General features: G+C 46.1%; 1 protein-coding gene across 1 annotated transcript in view; it reads left to right on the top strand.

Annotated features, from left to right (window-relative positions):
- The window catches only part of B4GALT7 (beta-1,4-galactosyltransferase 7), a 108,489-nt gene extending 91,091 nt beyond the window's left edge, over nucleotides 1–17,398 (top strand). The window contains exons 3-6 of the mRNA XM_085618361.1: nucleotides 3,270–3,495; nucleotides 5,865–5,948; nucleotides 6,571–6,675; nucleotides 16,790–17,398. Of these exons, the coding sequence (XP_085474487.1) occupies nucleotides 3,270–3,495; nucleotides 5,865–5,948; nucleotides 6,571–6,675; nucleotides 16,790–16,945 (571 nt within the window). The 3' untranslated portion in view covers nucleotides 16,946–17,398. The remainder of the gene's footprint in view (nucleotides 1–3,269; nucleotides 3,496–5,864; nucleotides 5,949–6,570; nucleotides 6,676–16,789) is intronic.
- Nucleotides 17,399–18,822: the final 1,424 nt, after the last annotated feature.

The raw sequence follows: 18,822 nt of genomic DNA on the forward strand, positions 1-18,822 counted from the left end.
GTTAAAAAATGGGGGGCAGCAGAGGAAGATGTGCTGCGAGATGAGGAGGTGAAAGGGATTCGTAAGCATCCCATTTCCATGGAATGGGCTCAGCTCAGGTTCCAATTTGCTCAGGAAACGATGATTGAGGATGCACCCGCGGCCTCACAATCCCAACCCCAAACTCCGCCCCTCTACCCTGCGACGCCCACGAACACTAGCACGTAATGGGCATACGGCCTGACGGGCGGTCGGAATGCCAAGGCCCTATCTGAATATCACCCCTGATTTAATGATCGGTGACACACCCTCTCCAGGGATTCCCCTCCTCGCCACTGACACCACGGCACAGTAATGAACAAACCGGAACCAGAATCACCGACACACAAAGTAAAAAAACAAGATGCAATCTACAAGCTCCCTGACCCCCCTCCCTTCCCCCCAACTTCCCTCCTTTGTTAACGGTTATTGGTTTACTTCCCCTGGTGCCTACTTAGGCGATTTCACCGGGTCGGAAACACATTTATAGGCAACTCCAAAGAATACGCACTGGGATAGAGCTGGGGACTGCATATCTACCCACATCCCACGGCACCCTACATAGGCAGGCACCAGACAAACTACCACTGCCTGTAATAGTTCAGCTGCAAAGTACTCTCCGTCCCCCTTTTTACTATTCTTATGTCTTGGAGGTGGTGGAATATGGCAATTTGAAAGTACGGAATGGAGCATCAAGGCTCAAACAACAACGCATCGTAGCAGAAGCGCGAACGACCTACCGCAGGCCTTTGAGGAATACAGCTCTCCCATTGGCTAAAGTACCACCTATTAGATTTCAGGTCGGTTTAAATGTCAGTGAGCTCCAGGAATTGAGGCTTTCCGCACTGAAGAAGACAGAAGCCAGAAACGCGTCTGCGGATGATGTAAGCCTGCGACAAGCCCCGTGAGTGCACCGAACGTTCTTTGATATAGAGAGATGAGATGTATATATATATTCATTCTGCAGAACGCCCCGATAAATGAATGTATTTATTTATCGGGGCGTTCTGCAGATTCCTTTTGAGAAGGGAGGATTTGATGTTCCAAATCTGAATATATACTTTAATGCAGCACAAGCAGCACAGTCGGAATTTGCGACATGCTGGTCTCATGCCAAGTCAAGCACACCACATTTGATGATTGAGAAAGGGGCAGAAGGCACCCTACAAGCGATACTGGCTGTCACACCATAAACACCCAGAGCACTTAGTGACGCAGCGACATCTACAAGCTGGGCCTGGCATGAAATGGGGAGAATTTGGGGATTCCTTCAGATTGACTTGCTGGCACCAACGCTGACGCGTAACCCACTACTTTCCCTGACAGGGGTAAAATCAGTGGCATTCCTGATGGTGGTTAGTAGCTGTTTCTATCAGTGAAATCAACTTAGACGTGCTTATTTTATTTTCCGCTCCTCCTAGAGCAGTAATAATAACGGGTGGGGGGGTAGTTTTGCTGATTACTTATTTAGACTACAGGATAACTCACATGAACATCCGACCTCAAGAGGTTGGGAGAGCCTTTTCTTTTTTCTTTTCAAGGTCTTCTCTTTGACTGTCACAGCCCTTGGAGGTTTGGCACTTCTCTACCGCACTATCTGGACTTGTTTCAAGGCAATTCTTTTAGAAGCACTTCAAGAGGCCCTTCCAAGGGCAGCGCGTGCCTTGTAAGCAGTGCTTGAAATGGAAAAGTATAAGTGCAGGTACTCTGTAGCAGAGTACCTGCTTGTTTCTGAGTAGTGCGGGTACTCTCCAATTAAAAGTATTGCATTTCTCTTGAGAAGTGCAGGTACTTTCAAAATAAAAAAGTGCCGGTACTCCGTACCAACAGTACCGGCCACTTTAAAGCACTGCTTGTAAGTGCTCCCAGTCACTTTACTGTCTGGTGAGTGCTCCTGCACCAGGTACACTTTTTGCCCTTGCTCATGATGACACAGTTGTTTTTGTTGCGCGTCCGGTACTCTTGTGGTGTCTACTGTTCAGCTCATAGTGTATAATTTGGCCACTGCTCTTAATCACAACGCACCTTTTTTAGGTCTCGCCTAGGCAGCGCTTGCGCTGTCTCTTCGAATCATGTTGTATTCAGGATATAGGCATAAAGCTCCGCTTACTTTCTGCCCATCTTTTTAATTGGCTCCTGTCCTTGTCCTTTGTAAATGGTGGCTTTTAATTGGTCAATATGCTTAGTAGTCCCTCCTTAGTTCCACCTTGTCTTTTCTTGTAAACTCACATGAGGACAGCCCCTAATACATGTGTTGTTACTACGTAGGTTTTAATTACAGCCTCAAGGCACTATTTTCTTAAAAGGCTTCAGGCAAGACACACACTTGGTCCTAGTCTAAGCTGGCAGTAGTTACTTCACTCACTAGAGCATCTCACATTTATGAGACTGTATACATTTCCCTTCATCAGCTCCACACAGAGTACAACCTAATCCGAAATTAATATAATAATTATTTTGTCACATATCAAAGCTACTAATTATATATATGGACATAGCTATTTGAATGTACTCGTAGTACTGTCTTGTATGCAATGCATTATGAGTAGGGTGGATTTACCATATCTTCTGCAGGGTGCAGTACCATATGTGACCAAAAGAGGTCTGCAGTGCTGGTGCCTTGCTCGCTAGGAACTTCTAGGAGCAGTTTGCGGTACTGCATGAGACATGCAGCGCTGGTGCCTTCCTCACTAGGGACCTTTAGAAGCCGCTTGCGGTACTGCACCTAGACATGCAGTGCTGATGCCTTGCTCACTAGGGACCTCTAGGAGCAGCTTGCAATACTGCACGAGACATGCAGTGCTGGTGCCTTGCTCACTAGGGACCTCTAGGAGCCGCTTGCGGTACTGCACCTAGACATGCAGTGCTGGTGCCTTGCTCACTAGGGGCCTCTAGGAGCAGTTTGCAGTACTGCACTGAGACATACAATGCTGGTTCCTGGCTCACTACGTAAGCATTTGCAATACACTAGGTCTCGCATTACTGAAAGTACGAACTATTGGCGTTGCATTATTATTTGCAATGCCAATACCTCAAACTATCAGTAATGTGTGACCTATTGCATTGTAAATGCTCGTTTCTGTTGCTCACAGCATGCGCTTTAGCTGCAGCTGTGCACTTTGTAGGCCTTTGGTGCTGTTGTACAGTGTATCCGTTTATGTTTCTCTTTGGTTTGCATGGTTTTTCACTAAATACTGTTGTGCTGCTCGGTTATTGCTTTGGCGCTCCTGCTCACAGTGTACCCTTTCCAGGTTTAACAGGGCGTCGTTAATAAACGTGGGCTTCTTGGAGAGCGGGAATGACACAGATTACCTCGCGATGCATGACGTGGACCTGTTGCCACTGAACCTGGAGCTAGACTACGGTTACCCGGCCAACGGCCCCTTCCACGTGGCATCCCCAGACCTCCACCCTCTCTATCACTACAAGACGTACGTGGGTGGCATCCTCCTGCTGACCAAAGTGCATTACGAGATGGCAAGTGAAACACGCATGGTTGACATGCTTCCTACAGACCTACAATCGCCCTCACAGTATTTCAATCTTTAGCTTTCAGATTGTTAAGCATGTGATGAGAATGAGTGTGTGTTCAAGCTGGTAGCTTATCTTCTGTTATTCTTTCTCTGTACCAACTTTGTGTCTGATAATCTTTCCCTCCTTTCTTCACAGTCATTTTTTTTTCTTCCTTACTCATCATCACTGGCCTTATTTTCGCATTCACTGTGCTTCCCTTGAGAATTTATTTGTTCTCCTCGCTGTTCTATTTTTTAACTCACTGCTCCTCTCTTCCCCTTTTGCTTCCTTCTGACCAGCCACTTTTCCTTCCTGTCCTTTCCTCTCAGGTTTGGGGGTCTAGATTTTTGTATATCCTTTCCCCACCCTCCCAACTCTCCCTTTTTAGGTCGAGGACCGTCCGGTCTGCCGAAGGCAGAACCGGAAGTCAGAGATTTAATGTTTTGGAGAAAAGGGGCTTGAACCCGCCCCTCTTCTCCCCTCTTCTCCATTGGCTGGCCTCTTGAATGCTGGCCAGCCATTGGAGAAGAGGCTTTGTCACTCCGAACAGGCCCTGTCCTTTTCGGATTCGGGGGCGTGTTTTTTCGTTACTTTTCTAATTATCTCCTCCAGCCAATGGCAAGAGGAGAACACGCCCCCGAATCCGAAAGCACCGCTGCCTTTCTCCGAGGCATTTCTGCTTCGCCTCGGAGAAAGACAGTGGTGAGCTTGTTAATGCTTGTTTACTTCTCCACTACTTCTACAGTGTTTTTGCCAAACTGTTTTTCCCATCTTATTCCACATTTTTGTGTATTTAAAAAAAAAAAAAAAAAAATTCTGTAATGTTGACAATGCTAGACAATTCATACTTATGGGGATATGTGCTGCACTTGCCGAAGACAACATATAACCAGGCCATCTTATATTCCATCGGGATCTTGTGATACAAGTATAAAAAAATCCCATCATAGATGTGCCATGTGCCAACTAAATGTCAGTGAGATAGAACAATGGCTGGCTCACTCGAAACAGAAATTTAATTCCTAGAGACGGGAAATGAGTCTTATCCAAGTGTATCTGTCTGTCAGACCCTCTTTCAGAGGGCCAATGGTCAAGCAGGTGCTACCGGGCCCTCTACTGGGGGCTTCTCTACTGCCACATGCTCCTCCAGCAAGCCCGAAGTCTCACAAAATTGAACCCAGAGACCTCCAGGTATCGTGCCTTTCACAAGCACACGTACAACTCAGTGCGCACATGCAACCACACGCATTGACTCTAGGGTCAGCAAGACGTCATCTGCGTAGAGGAAGAGTTTGAACTCTCAGGAACCAAAATGAATACTCATTACCCCCCTCAGATTGCCATATACAAAGTGCAAGAGGCTCTATAAAAAGGCCAAACAGGAGAAGGAATAAATGGCATCTCTGTTGAGTACCCCCTTCAAAGGGGCATTTTTTGAACGTCTTGAAAAGGTCCCAATATGTCCTAACCCACTCGTGTAGATATGGCCATTAAGCGACACTCGGGCCGTGGGAACCAGGTAGCTGGGGGAAAAAACATATTAAGAAAGTGGGGGACAAATTCCCATGCTTTGAAGAACCAGACACAAAAATGGCCAGTCAACTCTTTTGAAGGCTTTTTCTGCATCCAGGGACAGTATGATCGACAGAATTTTCTTAAGTGTAGCTTTTTCGACCAGGTAGACAGGGTCCCTTGTCATGGCAATGGTTAGCACCCCTACACAAACCCCCTCTGGTCCGGGCTGACCAGAGAGGGGACCTCCTTTAAGCAGGAGGCTAAGATTTTAGTGTACAATTTTGCATAGATATTTAAGAGCGCAATAGGGCAGTAGGAAGCACACTTGTGTCTTTGCACAGTTTGAAGAGAACTGAGATTATAGCTTCTCCTCTTGTAGGAGTTGTGCAGTCTACCTCTGCGCAGTGGTTTAAGAGAGCTGTCTATTTAGGTGTCAATTTATTCAAGAAGAGTTTGTAAAATTGAGCTGTGAATCCATCCGCTCCCAGGTCTTTAGTGAGTTCCAGCACCTTTATTGCTGCTTTCACCTGCTCCTACTCTGTGGGGCACTCCAAAAAATCCTTCTGCAACCCTGTATTCCGGGAAAGATGTGGGTCATTAAGAAATGCTGACTGTAAAGATACTGGGTTAGGGGTCCTCAGACAAAAAGTCAGAATAAAAGCGGCGAAATTCCGGAAGCTACGTGTGTCATGTTTACTCTGTGTGTGTGTATCTATGGGCCCTTCCTTCATCACAGTGTAACAGAAAGCGTCTAAAACTTTACATTAGTTTTACTTTGTGCCTTCTCTCCCCTCCCCTTCTATCTTTGACATTTGCAGTGTAATGGAATGTCGAACAGGTTTTGGGGCTGGGGGCGCGAGGACGACGAGTTCTATCGCAGGATTAAAGCTGCTGGTCTGCAGGTAATGCTGTGGGAGATTTTTTTTTGCTTTTTGTAGTCAAGGCTGCTGGATGAGGGGAGACCCTATCATGTAAAGGGGGTGGATTGGCAGATTGTGTTGTAAGGCCAGGAGTTATGGGGGAGACAGAGGTAAGGTATTGGAGAGGGGGTCGCTGGGCAAGACATGGTATGGATCCTGCACTGGCGCACCTTTTAAAGAGAGCAGAAAGCATGGAGACTGTTGCAGGACTTTTGGGGGTGTAGGGAAAAGGGATGGTTGTCATCCCTGCCATAGCAACAGGAGGTGGTCCTGTGGCAAAAATATCAAGTGCAGGACATTGACTACCACATTTTTTTCAGGTCATTATCATACACTGGACACTGTGGTAAAATATCATAGAGGGTTGTTTGAGTGAGGGCCCTGCAGCTGGATGGGTGGGTTTGGTGCAAAGTGGGGACCGAAGCTTGCAACTAGGGGAGTGAGGGGCATAATCATGCAGTTGAAAGAATGGGTCTATACAGTTTGGGAGTTGCGTACTCGTGAAGGACGAGAACCTGTTGGTGTGGACTGTACTGTGATGGGGTGTGCGTGTGGTGGTTGCAATGTGATCTTTGTGTCCCATGCCCATGCTTGTTTCTTGTAGCTTCTCCGACCCTCTGGAATCACCACAGGATATGAGACGTTTCGCCATATCCACGACCCAGCTTGGAGGAAACGAGATCAGAAAAGGATTGCGGCTCAAAAGCAGGTCAGACCCCATCATCCCCAGCCAACACACTGCAGTATCCCATGACCTGCCTTATACTGAACATGCCAATTCGGGCGCATAGGCGACAATATGCTTTCACTCACTGCCATGTGCCCTTCAACTCTGCCTTGAGAGCAATGGTCACTTGGGCCCTCGTCTTCATGCTGCAGTCAAAGACCTAAAGATTGCACTCTTTGGCCATTGGGTGTCGATACATACCGTTACAAGCATCAGCCCCACGCTTCAGTCTCAGAGTATGGTAGTGTGCGGCCACATGTATGACGTGCCAACGGGCAGAGAGGATTGCAGCATGTGCCACGAGATATGATCACTCCCCAGTGCATACCGTCACTTGTAATCACACCTTTTCACTGTCGCTCTCCAACACACACAACACAAGTTACCATAACACAAGCATACGCACAGACACTGCCACCTGTGGTTCTGTCCATTTTTAGGTCTCGCCTGAGCCAGCGCTTTAGCGCTACTCTGGCGAGAGTTTTAGTAAGCGGGTTTTGGAAGTGCTAACTAGTGGCTTTTTTTCAGGCCTCCAGCTTGCGTTTGTGATGTCGTGCATGCGCACAGCTAGCAGGCTTTCCTCCCCCTCTCTCACCCGCTCCTTCGCATGGCAGGCTTTCCTCCCCCTCTCACCCACTCCTCCCCATTACTAGCTAATCAAACCGCAACAGCGAGACATGCCTCTGCGCAAGCGGGGCGCTTCCAAGCCATATGTTTATTTTACTGCAGGCTTTCCTCCCCCTCTCTCACCCGCTCCTCCCCATTACTAGCTAATCAAACCGCAACAGCGAGACATGCCACTGCGCAAGCGGGGCGCTTCCAAGCCATATGTTTATTTTACTGGTTTCTGTTTCTTTTTGCAGACCCTCTCTCCTTCTACGTATCAGGTCTCTGTGTCCTTTCAAACAACCCCCATTAGCCCCTCGCTACCACCGATCCCGTCCAAAATGTCGTCTTCTGTTACTAAATGCAACGTTGTCCCCTCCCCTGAGTGCAGGCAAAAACACTTAAAGGGGAAGGCCGACTCCAGACCTGGTATCAGAATGCTCGTCACTCCTCCTTTCCCGCATTGCCGAGCTGCTTCCTGCTCTTCAGGGTCCGTGTCTCTCTGCAGGGCCCCGAATTACTGTGACGTTCTCCACACTCGCTCAATCACTCTTGTGGCGCCGTGCTCACTTACTGATAAGATGCCCATGCTACAGCATTTAGAGAAACAGCCTTCTCCAAACAGAGCCTGCAAGTCCCGTTTCTCTCACAGATAATCTCGACTGATCTCGTTATTGATTGAATGCTTTCAGAGGTTTTGTTTCCTGAAGGGCTTGATAAAGGGGCAAGAAAGGTTACAAAAGATTGGTACTGGGTCCGGGAGATCTAATGGCCGCCTCGTGCATCAGCGCAATCTAAGATGAGGACGAAGTGTTTGGCAAAAACATTAGATTCACCGACGACTTAATTCCTCCCCTATCTCGAATCTGTCTTTAAATTTACCGGGCAATTTAGTCTTCGTGTCACTGATGTTTATCACCCAAATGTGCCCCTATGAGGAACTGCACTCGGAGACATTAATCTGCTTCTGCTTTCGAACAAAAACAAGCATTGGCATAGCCAATGGGTCTCACCTTTGGGACCTTATAAGTGTTTAGACATGCAACAGTTGATGTTGTTGCCCCAAGGATATTGTACTGCATAACTAAATACTTAGAAGGTTCCAAAGGCGAGACCTATTGGCTATGCCAATGCTTGTTTATTTTTGGATCACTCTGCTCTCGCTGCTTAGGTTAGTCTTGAATACTTTTTTCCGTCTCTGGTCCACTAACTAATCTCTGCGACCCCGTCCACCTGGCTCTATACCCTGCACCTGCCTGTGCTCTGGTCTCTGCAGCTGCACCTGCCTGTGCTCTGCTTCCTGCAGCTGCACCTGCCTGTGGTGGGCTCCCCGCAGCTGCACCTGCCTGCGCTCTGCTCCCCGCAGCTGCACCTGCCTGCGCTCTGCTCCCCGCAGCTGCACCTGCCTGCGCTCTGCTCCCCGCAGCTGCACCTGCCTGCGCTTTGCTCCCCGCAGCTGCACCTGCCTGCGCTCTGCTCCCCGCAGCCGCACCTGCCTGCGCTCTGCTCCCCGCAGCCGCACCTGCCTGCGCTCTGCTCCCCGCAGCCGCACCTGCCTGCGCTCTGCTCCCCGCAGCCGCATCTGCCAGGGAGCCGCACCTGCCTGCGCTCTGCTCACTGCAGCCGCACCTGCCTGCGCTCTGCTCACTGCAGCCGCACCTGCCTGCGCTCTGCTCCCTGCTGCCGCACCAGCTTGCGTTCTGCTCCCTGCAGGGCAGCCTGTGATCTGCTCCCTGCAGGGCAGCCTGTGATCTGCTCCATAAACATCTGCCTGTGCTTTACTCCATGTTACCTCTGCCCTTCGTCTGCTGCCTGTACCTCAGCTCCATACACATGCCTGTGCTCGTCTCTCCATACCGCTTTCTCTCCCTCACCATACCTGTCTGATCTACTCCTATACCTCTGCCTTCCTTAGCTTGCAGCTCATCTGGCTCTGTGCTGCCCCCCTTTGTACCTACATGTGCTCTGACTGCTTCTGCCTGTACTCTCCCCCTGTTGCTTCCAGTACTCTCTTGCTCCATACCCTGTCTGTGCAAGGTTACTCCTGCCTTTGCTTTCCCCCTGCACATTTGCTATTGTGCAGCTCCTTGTACTTCTGATTGTGCTCCTACCTCTGTAGTTCTGCCTGCTTGTGACTGTCACTGCTGTATTTCTTCCCGTGCTCTGCCCCCATACATAACTACTCCGTGCTTGCCTCGTTCCTCCGTACTTGTGTCTGTACTCTCCCCTGTATGTCACACTCTCCCAATCTTCCCTTCGCTGTTTCCAATACATACACCACTGCCCGTGTTTTGCTCCCTAGTGAGCTCTCGTTTCAAGTACCTTCAACTCTTCTGTTTCCCACCCCTATCTCTGCTCTTATCCCCCATCCCAAACGGCGTCTCAGCTCCCCCACACCTCCCTCCAAGTTTTCCCTGCCTGTACTTTTGCATCCTGTGTGATCTTTGCACCTCCGCCTATATACTGCTCCGTGGCTGCGTTTGTTCTCTTGTCTTTTCTGCCTGTCTGCTAGTCGTACCAGCGATGCACATTTTTCACTATTTATCTGATGCAATTTTACATTTTTGCACGTGTGTCACTATGTGGTTAGATCTGGATCAGTCTTTGAAGGGCTCGGGGACCCGGTGAACGGAGCAGAGTGTTTTCTAACAGATACCGATGAAAGAGATAGAAAACCACAAAACTACTTTGCTCTGACGTTCTGTATCTTCTCTGTTTCCCATAGATGTCAGTTTGGCATTCATTGTTCTTTTTTTGTTTTTTTTTGCTTGCAATTGCACCATAGAAACCTCTGAACTTCCTTTATTTGAGCACAATTCTTGTCGACTTTTCGGGATGGACAAGCCCTGTCGCGGTTCTGCTGTCTGCCCGATGGCTACCAATGTTCTATATTTATTTAGATCCTAAAACGAGGGATTGCCAAGAAACATTCAGCCAAGGCCCAAAGAGCTCCGAATTCAAGTGTTCGGTTGGCCACCGCTCCTGGAAATTGAGACCGTTTTCCGACAATTGTAGTCCAGCAAAGTCATTTCTGAAACTTGGGTGTTGAGGATTATTGCATCATATGTATGTTGCAAAATAACTTACTTGCCTCTAACACTAGTTTTGCACGTATCATAGATGCTCCCCAAAATGCTAACTTAAGGTGGCACTGAAGTCTGTGTGTTTAGAGGTTCTCCTCCAGGGGATCTTTATTATTAGTTGGACGTACTGAATTGTTCCACCCAAGCCCAAGTGTGAGATCCCGGAGTGGTAATTTATAGTAATATATGCAAATTATTACTTAAAAAAAAAAAAAAGGCCCATCCTGATCAAAAAAGAAAAAAAACACGTGCACAGACACACACACACGCACCCTTTTCTCTGTATTCACCCTGCTTCCTGTTCAGAGATCAGTAGCACCAGGTAACAGTCGTACAAGAATCCGTTATCGCACCAAAAAATGAGGAATCTCTAGTATTGCAAAAGTACTACATTTATTCTGTTAAAATCCATACTATAATCAGTCTGTGTATTTCTTCAACCGTGCCAACACCGCAAACCAGCAGCCTCGCTTTTTGTACAGTCCCTTCTTTATTACTTTGCCACTTATAGAATGTTAACCTTACATTGCATTGGAAATTCATAAGAACCATTTTGTTTTTCATGACTGCGTCCTATTATCAATTCTTCCCACAGTATAGTACTCCCATTAATTCTCTAATCTTGTCCCTGTGAACTATTGTTCTTATTTTAGCTATACAATACATTATGAAAATACGGACAAATAAGTACTTTTATAGTGGAATACCTATATCTTTGTAGTAATATGTTGGGGATCGTACCACCTTCTTCATTTCTTGCTGTACATGGCGAGCCACCTGACGAATGACTGGGAGGCAGAATTTTTAACCTATGTTGAGGTTCTAGACGGGGATGATTGTGGCCCAGAAAGTAAACTGACCTTTTTGAAACATATCTTAGGTGATTTTGGTTTGAAGGAATATAAGAACTTACCGGTGTATGGTATGGAAAAAGAACTAACATTGTGATGGAAAAGTTTAAATTCTTCTCTATAAAACAAGGAGGGTAAGAGTCCATGGAAGAATATGTATCTGCATTGAGATCATTAGCTGTTACCTATGAACAAGTTCTGAGGGATCAAATTTTAATGAGAACCAATAACAAGGAGAAGGTCTCTACAAAAAGCCAGGTCTGATTCTTAACCTTAGTCTTATTCCATCCCAGGGTATTCCCCAACCGTAACTGTTTCCTCCTTTGATTACATTAGCACATTCAATGAGGTACTGCTGAAAATCATTAAATACTGGTGTCTGTTCGCCTTCCTTCCTTTAGTTCCAGACCGGTTTGAACCAGCCATGTAATTTTGTCTTGTGTATTAGCCAATTAACGTCCTTTAGACTTTTCATAAAGTAAAAGCCTCCGGATAAAAACTCATTGTTCTTGCACGCTGATTTGCAACCAAACTTTGTGATTGTCTCCGCAACCATGAAAGCTTATACCACGGGCCCTATTTCCACAGTGTCTCCAGATAAAGACAACAAACGTCTCCAATTAGCAGGCAGGGAGATGTGTGGGACCTCTCCACTGCGTTGATACTGCCATTGCCACTCACATACTGGGGAGATTCAGGGGCTGCTTTCTTTAGAGGGTTCAGACCACCCCCCCCAGTGGCCCCAGCAATAGCATCAGCCACATTGGCAGCAGTATCACTAGTGTAAATCTTCAAAACAAGGAGGTGTCTGTAAACTAGCTGTGACCGCAGGAAAACCTCTTGTATTGCAGGGACTCTCTTCTTCCCTTGCCTCGTTGAGCCACCCCAGTTGGGGGAAGCTTCACATATAACCTGGAAGAGTGGAAAAATATAACAAGAGACAGATGGGTGCTGAACATTGTGGCAAACCGCTACTGCCAGATGTTCCCTCCACCTAACATCCCTCTGAGAAAATCCTCCCAACACCATTGGAGCAACTCCATCAAATAGCAAACTCCTTACTGGAAAAGCAAGCAGTGGAGTATGTCCCGCTTCAACAAAATGGAAAGGGAATGTATTTCAGTTACACTCTGGCTCAATAAAGTGACTCAAGCAAGAGTTCAAACCCATTCTTGATTACAAGAAGAAAAACAAATGGTGTAAAGCCAGCATCCTGAATGTTTTATCTTTGTCCAAGTTTTCCCCAATTAAATCGAGGAAATCTGATGTGCATAGTAGACCTATAGGGTGCATATTTCTACATTCTGACTTCAGTGAAATATTGGAAGTTCCTAAGGTTCAAGGTTAGGAATGATCACTGTTAGAAATTATCACTGTGGTAGGAAGTCCTACCATTCAGCTTGGAGTTGATTCTGAGAACACTTTCTACATGTTTGGCATTTGTAATAGAACAACTGAGAAAGCAGAACCTATTCATCTATCCCTTTCTGAATGACTGGCTGATCAGAGCCTCAGCATATTAAGAAATATTACTTTATCATCATAAAATTCTCCCCCTTTCTGCACAGTCTGTTTCAATTGAACCATGTAAAGTCTCCCTCAACACCAGGTCAAACCATTCACTACTTGGGCGTGGTTCTAAATACATAGGTCGCAACAGTATATCCTTTGGAGGAGAGACTATTCTCTATCCGGCTGCTATATTTCAATCTACTTTAAAGGCGAAAATCCTACCGCATGCATGCTTCTCTGCTGGGATCAATGAGGTTCTTAGTTTTCCTATTACCTCACGCTTGCCTTCAAATAAGACCTCTTCAGAAATGTCTATAGGATCAGTCAGTGTTCCAGCACCTGGGAAGACAAGCTTCCTTATTCTAGACTGTAATTCAATCATTCCACTGGTGATGCCAATTACAGAATCTTCTTAAAGGAGTGCCCTTCCATGAAGAGATCTTGACTCGGACAATTGTAACAGATGCTTCTCTTTTAGGAATCAGCTGCTCACATGGATCACATTTAGGTGCAGGAGACTTGGTCCAGGAAAGGAGCGACTAACCAGACCAATCTTCTCGTTTTGAGAGCAGCCCATATTGTTCTTAAGTCCTTTCTTCCATCTGGAATTTCTTGGTTGCTCAAACTGACAATACGACAACAGTGTACTATTTTAATCTAGCAAGGGGATCATTCCAGACCCCTGTCTCTGGAAGCCCAATCAATATGGAAATGACTCATAGCAAGAAGCCTACAGATTGCAGTTGTACATCTGCAGGTGTTCACATGCAGAAGTAGATTCACTCAGCAAAACTTTCCAAGAAAATCACAAGTTGGTCCTGCAGAACAAAGTCCTGGATAGACATTTTGTACGAGTGGGTATAGTCTCAGATAGATTTCTTCACAGATGAGGTATGCCCTTTTGATATACTGGACAGGGATGTATTTGTACGCATTTCCTATAATGTCTTTGATTCATCAGTAATAAAGTACAAAACTGGAATTCCAGGCTCGTTCTCAAAGCTCCCGAGTGGCCACACCAGTGGTGCACCAACCTTCTACATCTATTGGAGAGACCACACAGGAGACTGCTGTGTAGACCAGATCTCCTTCACAAGTCCGGGGATCAGATCCAGCAATCCAAACTACAATTGTTGACCTTGGCAGCTTGGCTTCCTAACTCCGGCAATATGAGCGTACACAAGACTGCATGGGAATTCTACAGGAGGATTGATGTCTGTTGATCAGAACTTCTTATTTGTTTACATGAAAGAGTCTTCATGTGGCGGGTATAGTACACTTTTGACCAAACTAGACGTCAAGAATAAGCGATTCTTTTTTACCCTTTTCATTCGGCAAAATCAAGGCTGCGCTTTTCCTTGATTAAGATACACTTTGAGGCAATTGGGTCCGCAGAAAGAATCCTTCACAAGATTCTTTTTTCCAAAATGCCAGTTGGTAAGGATTTTCTAGAAGATATTAAGAAAGTCTTCTCTTTGGTAAGGAAACCCTCAGCTCCATGGGAGCCTATCGGATACATAAAACTTGACTTCAGTATTTGACTAGGAAACCTGCACTCCTTCTAGCTATTACCTAAACCAATAGAGTTAACAAGATCCAAGTTCTTTGTTGCTTTGAGCCTTACAATGTGTTCCATAACAACAAGGTGGTTATGAGGACTAATCCCAGTTTTCTTCCAATGGTTGTCTGATTTTTATGTACATCCGACTGTTATATTATCAACCTACTCTTAAAATCCAACCACTTCAGCAGAAAGATCTCTTCATGCCTCATGTGAAGAGGGATCTTACATTTTATTTGGGAAAGACTACAAGCCTAAATCAATTAGAAAGCCCGATAAATATGGGCAAGCTTGGACACCTTATGCACTGCAAAGCAGTGTTTTGTGTGTTCTCCATTGTTATTGATCGGTAAATCAGTCTTTACCTGGGATGCCTAAGAGACCCACTGTTAGGGCCACAACTGCTTTTACTTCGAGATGTACTCCATTTGAGACATATGTACATCTTCCATTTTGAAGTCAGTCCACACATTCACAAGGCATTACTGTTTGGAATCCAGTTCCAGGGCTGGCGCACAGATGGGTCAGGCTTCTTTGAGCATCTGTCTGGGCAGACAATGTTTTTAATTAGTTCTTTCCTCCACCTTTTTATTGCGGATGGGCTTCCTACTCTAATTACTGCTTGCAAGTAATAATAAAGGTGCACTGGGAAGTTACTTAACTGTAGTCCTAGTTCTCCTCTGGAGGAATCTTTATTATAGTCCTCAGCAACACTATTTTCATATAGGGAAGAGTGAGGATGGCTAGTAATTTCATACCCTCAAGTCTTGTTTACCAGCAAAAATTAACTGGTTCAACTATCATTGCAGGGTGTGAAGGAATAATGGCATATTCCCTCCCTTAAAGAAGCAGTTTCACTTTTACAGCCCTCTGAGATGCCAGCCTAACTTTCTACATTGTTCAGCTTTCCTTTCTTTCTTTTAAAAAAAGGTTTATAAAGTGTTTTCTCATCCTTTTTTCCTAATTGGTTTTAGAGAAAAATTAAATCCGACCAACATAACATTTTCTTTTGAAAAGCGATATTATGTACTTGGACGCATGCACATGTGTATATGTTTGTTTAAAATATGTATATATTTTTCAACTGTAACGTTTTAATTGACAAATATACCCAACTATAATATTACTTTAACCTTCACTGAAAAAAACAAAGGTTAAAGTAAGGTTATAGTTAGGCGTAATTGTTAATTCAAATGTTACATTTTAAACTTGAAAAACACAACGGCCATGGGGACAGGGTATCCCTCCTACCCCTTATATATTTTTTCGTCTCAGGACACGGGGTCTGAGTCCAGGAGTCCTAAAATGGGGGCCGCAACATTTCTCTTCATGTTGTGCACTGGCGTAACGAAAGCTGAGGGGGCCCCCCTGCAAGGTACACGGAGGGGCCCCCATTCTGGATTTAATCCCGAGCTCTAAGGCCCGAGTACCAGGTGGAGGGGGCCCCCTGCAACTCGGGGGCCCCCCGCACTGCGGGGGATGCGGGGGCCTGTGTTACGCCCCTGATGTTGTGGGCAGCCATTCACAGTCCTCGGTTCTGCTAGACCATTGGCACTGCTTAACCAGCCAATCGATATGCTTCCTCATTTGCCGTTTAGTAACTCAGTACTCTCTCTGTATTACTGTGCCGCAAGATATCTATACATTTTGAAGCTGCATTTTTCTGATACAGATGAATGGATTTACAGGAAATCACAAAAGGCCACTTTTCAGGGGTAAAGATCTAGCTTTCTGCCAAATTTGGTGTAATTGCGTTCAGCCGTTTTGGCTCTATCATTGTCTAAATTTCCGATGCGATACTGAATGGGGAAAACATGGCCCCCCCCCCCTTTTTTTTCTTCCATCCCCGCTTGACACTCCACCCTGCAACTTTTTAGGAAGGCATTTAGATAACCGAGCTGACATTTTTTTGAGAAAAATGTTGTGAAGATTTATCTAATGCCACCAAAGCTATGGGCAAACAAAAAATGTATTTCCTGTGGAAACGTGGTCCTAACTAGAACTACCCAGTGGCTTCTGCCGCTGGGTGATATATAACACCTTTTCCTTATCGTGGACAGTGGGAGATAACTTCAGACACACATGCTGAAGGCAAAAGATACTTTCTCAATATTTTGACTTGAACCACAAGGTGGCAGGAGTGTGCAAACCATGTGAATCTATTAAAGATTCCATACTGTTTTTAATTGTATTGTAGCCTTTATATAAAATAGTGGCTTCCAATTGCATTTTCGGATAAGTAGCATGCTACATTGTGGGTAAGTGCATGGTTGGTAGAGTGTGGTATTTGTTGTGATCCTATCTGGGGACATTTTTGGTGTCTTACATGAGGCACCAGATAGGTGCTCTTATCTTGGGGCACAATGCCTAGTAGTGTGATGGAGGAGGATGTATGAGAGCTAGGCAAGAACAAAATATTTGTAATTATCTGACAGTTCTAATGTACACTGCAGGTTCATTCACCTTTTCTCTTCTTTCCTCAGGAGCAGTTCAAGGTAGATCGGGAAGGTGGTCTCAACAGCGTGCAGTACACCGTGGCATCTCGCAACGAGATGACCATTCAGGGAGCTCCATGCACAGTGCTCAACGTCTTGCTCGATTGTGACGTGAACCAAACACCATGGTGCTCTTTTGGCTGAATTCAGAGATGGATTTTTTTTGTGGACATCAAGAAGGCAGGCTTCCTGCTGTGATGAGCGAGTACTTTGTGGATGTCATGACCTTGTGGGTTTACAAGACATCTTCTGAGATTGTAATTGCCTCTGTAGCACAGCATACAAGCGCCAAAGGATCTTGGTACCAGACTGTGTAGAGTACAGAAGAACTTCCATACAGCTGGCAGGGTATGGAAAGCTTGTGTGTGGCAGTCCAAGAGCCAGTACTGGCTTTTAACATCTTGCTATGAACCTGTTCTCTATGGTGTTGAAGGTGTGACGTCTCGAAGTCCTGCCTGGTACTGTAAAGTGAGGGACACTTGGACGATGTGAGATTGTGGGCATTCCTGCAACTTCCCTTTTGTGGACAGTGAAGGCACGGTATCTGCCGTGCATAAGATGGGGTACTAGCTAGAATAAAAGACAATTGTGAACTTATATGATGAACTGTAAATTTATTGCTGCTATACACTTAAACCTTGGCTCCCACAGTGATCTGTGTATCTTCTTATTTTCCCTCAAAAATGAGTACTTGACCACTGCAATGCAAGAAGCTACCCCCAGCAGCGATTCAAAAGCATTCACTAGCCTATACATATTTTGCCTAAATTCCTTAGACAACAAATTTTAATAGTTCATTAATAACAATGACACTTCTGCATTTAAATAAAATTGATGTATTTCATTGCTGTACATCATAAAAGTGCACAGCTCCTCTTCCATTCACCCTCACTGATAAACTCAGCAGACCAACCCGTAATCTTTAATGCTTTGCTCACACCAGTTTCAGAAAGCACCACTAGAAACATTCACTGTTCGAGGCATATGAGCTGCAGATCACACACTTAGGATAAGATCGCCATCTGGTGTTGGGCTTGGATGCTTGCAGGTTGTTGTTGTCTTCAGAAGAAGTTTTTTGGTCACGAGATAGGTGACTCCTCCCTTGGACCACAGTGCGCATGGGCATCCACTCAATCCTCAGATTGTTTTTTCTGCCATTGGGTTCGGATGAAACTTTTCCACTCCGGTAGAAAACTTCTAAACCAAGCTTTTCGAAGCGAAAAACCTTTGTAATTTTCATTGATACACCTTTACTCGACATCGAATTCATCAGGCCGGTTCCGGACGTCGACGCGGGCGATTAAACCTATCCGCGCCGTGAGGCCTGCGGCTCATGGAAAGGACGCCGTTTAAAAAATGCCCCCAATGTGGAGCAAAATTCCCGCACAGTGACCATCACAAGGTCTGCAACCTGTGCCTGTCACCGGAACACGACGAGTCCAGCTGTCCAGCCTGCGCCGCATTCCGATCCAAGAAGATTATTCGGGATCGAAGAGCTCGACGACGCCATATCATGGCACACAGACCAGCTCCGGAACCAGAGGACATCTTTGATGAGGGCCCCGATGTCCCGGAAGAAGATTCCGAGGAACTTCAAATTATATCAGAAGCAGACGACTCAGACGACCCCATTACTCCGGGGCAACGCGTGAGTACCGATGCCCCTACCCCAACCCCTCCAAAAAAGGCATTGGTCAAGACTTCGCCAGCTGGCCCCAGTCTCTACCGAAAACAACCTTCAGAAGCCCTCCTTCGGGCTCGGCTCCGAAGAAATACAAGCCTTCAGGTGGCTCGGGCCCGAGCAAACCACATATTATTGTACCCCCAGCACCTTCGGCACCGAAGACACAAGACCTCTCTGCACCGAAGCCGGCTCTGGCACCTTGGGCACCGAAACCATCGAGGCCCATAGACAAACCGGCACTGAAAGCTCCCAAGCTTAAAGACTCCATTTCGGCACCGAAACCTTCATCGGCACCGAAACCCTCATCGGTACTGAAACAACCGGCTAAGGTCTATAC

This window comes from Triturus cristatus, chromosome 7 (assembly GCF_964204655.1).
Source record: "Triturus cristatus chromosome 7, aTriCri1.1, whole genome shotgun sequence".
NCBI classification, from domain to species: domain Eukaryota; kingdom Metazoa; phylum Chordata; class Amphibia; order Caudata; family Salamandridae; genus Triturus; species Triturus cristatus.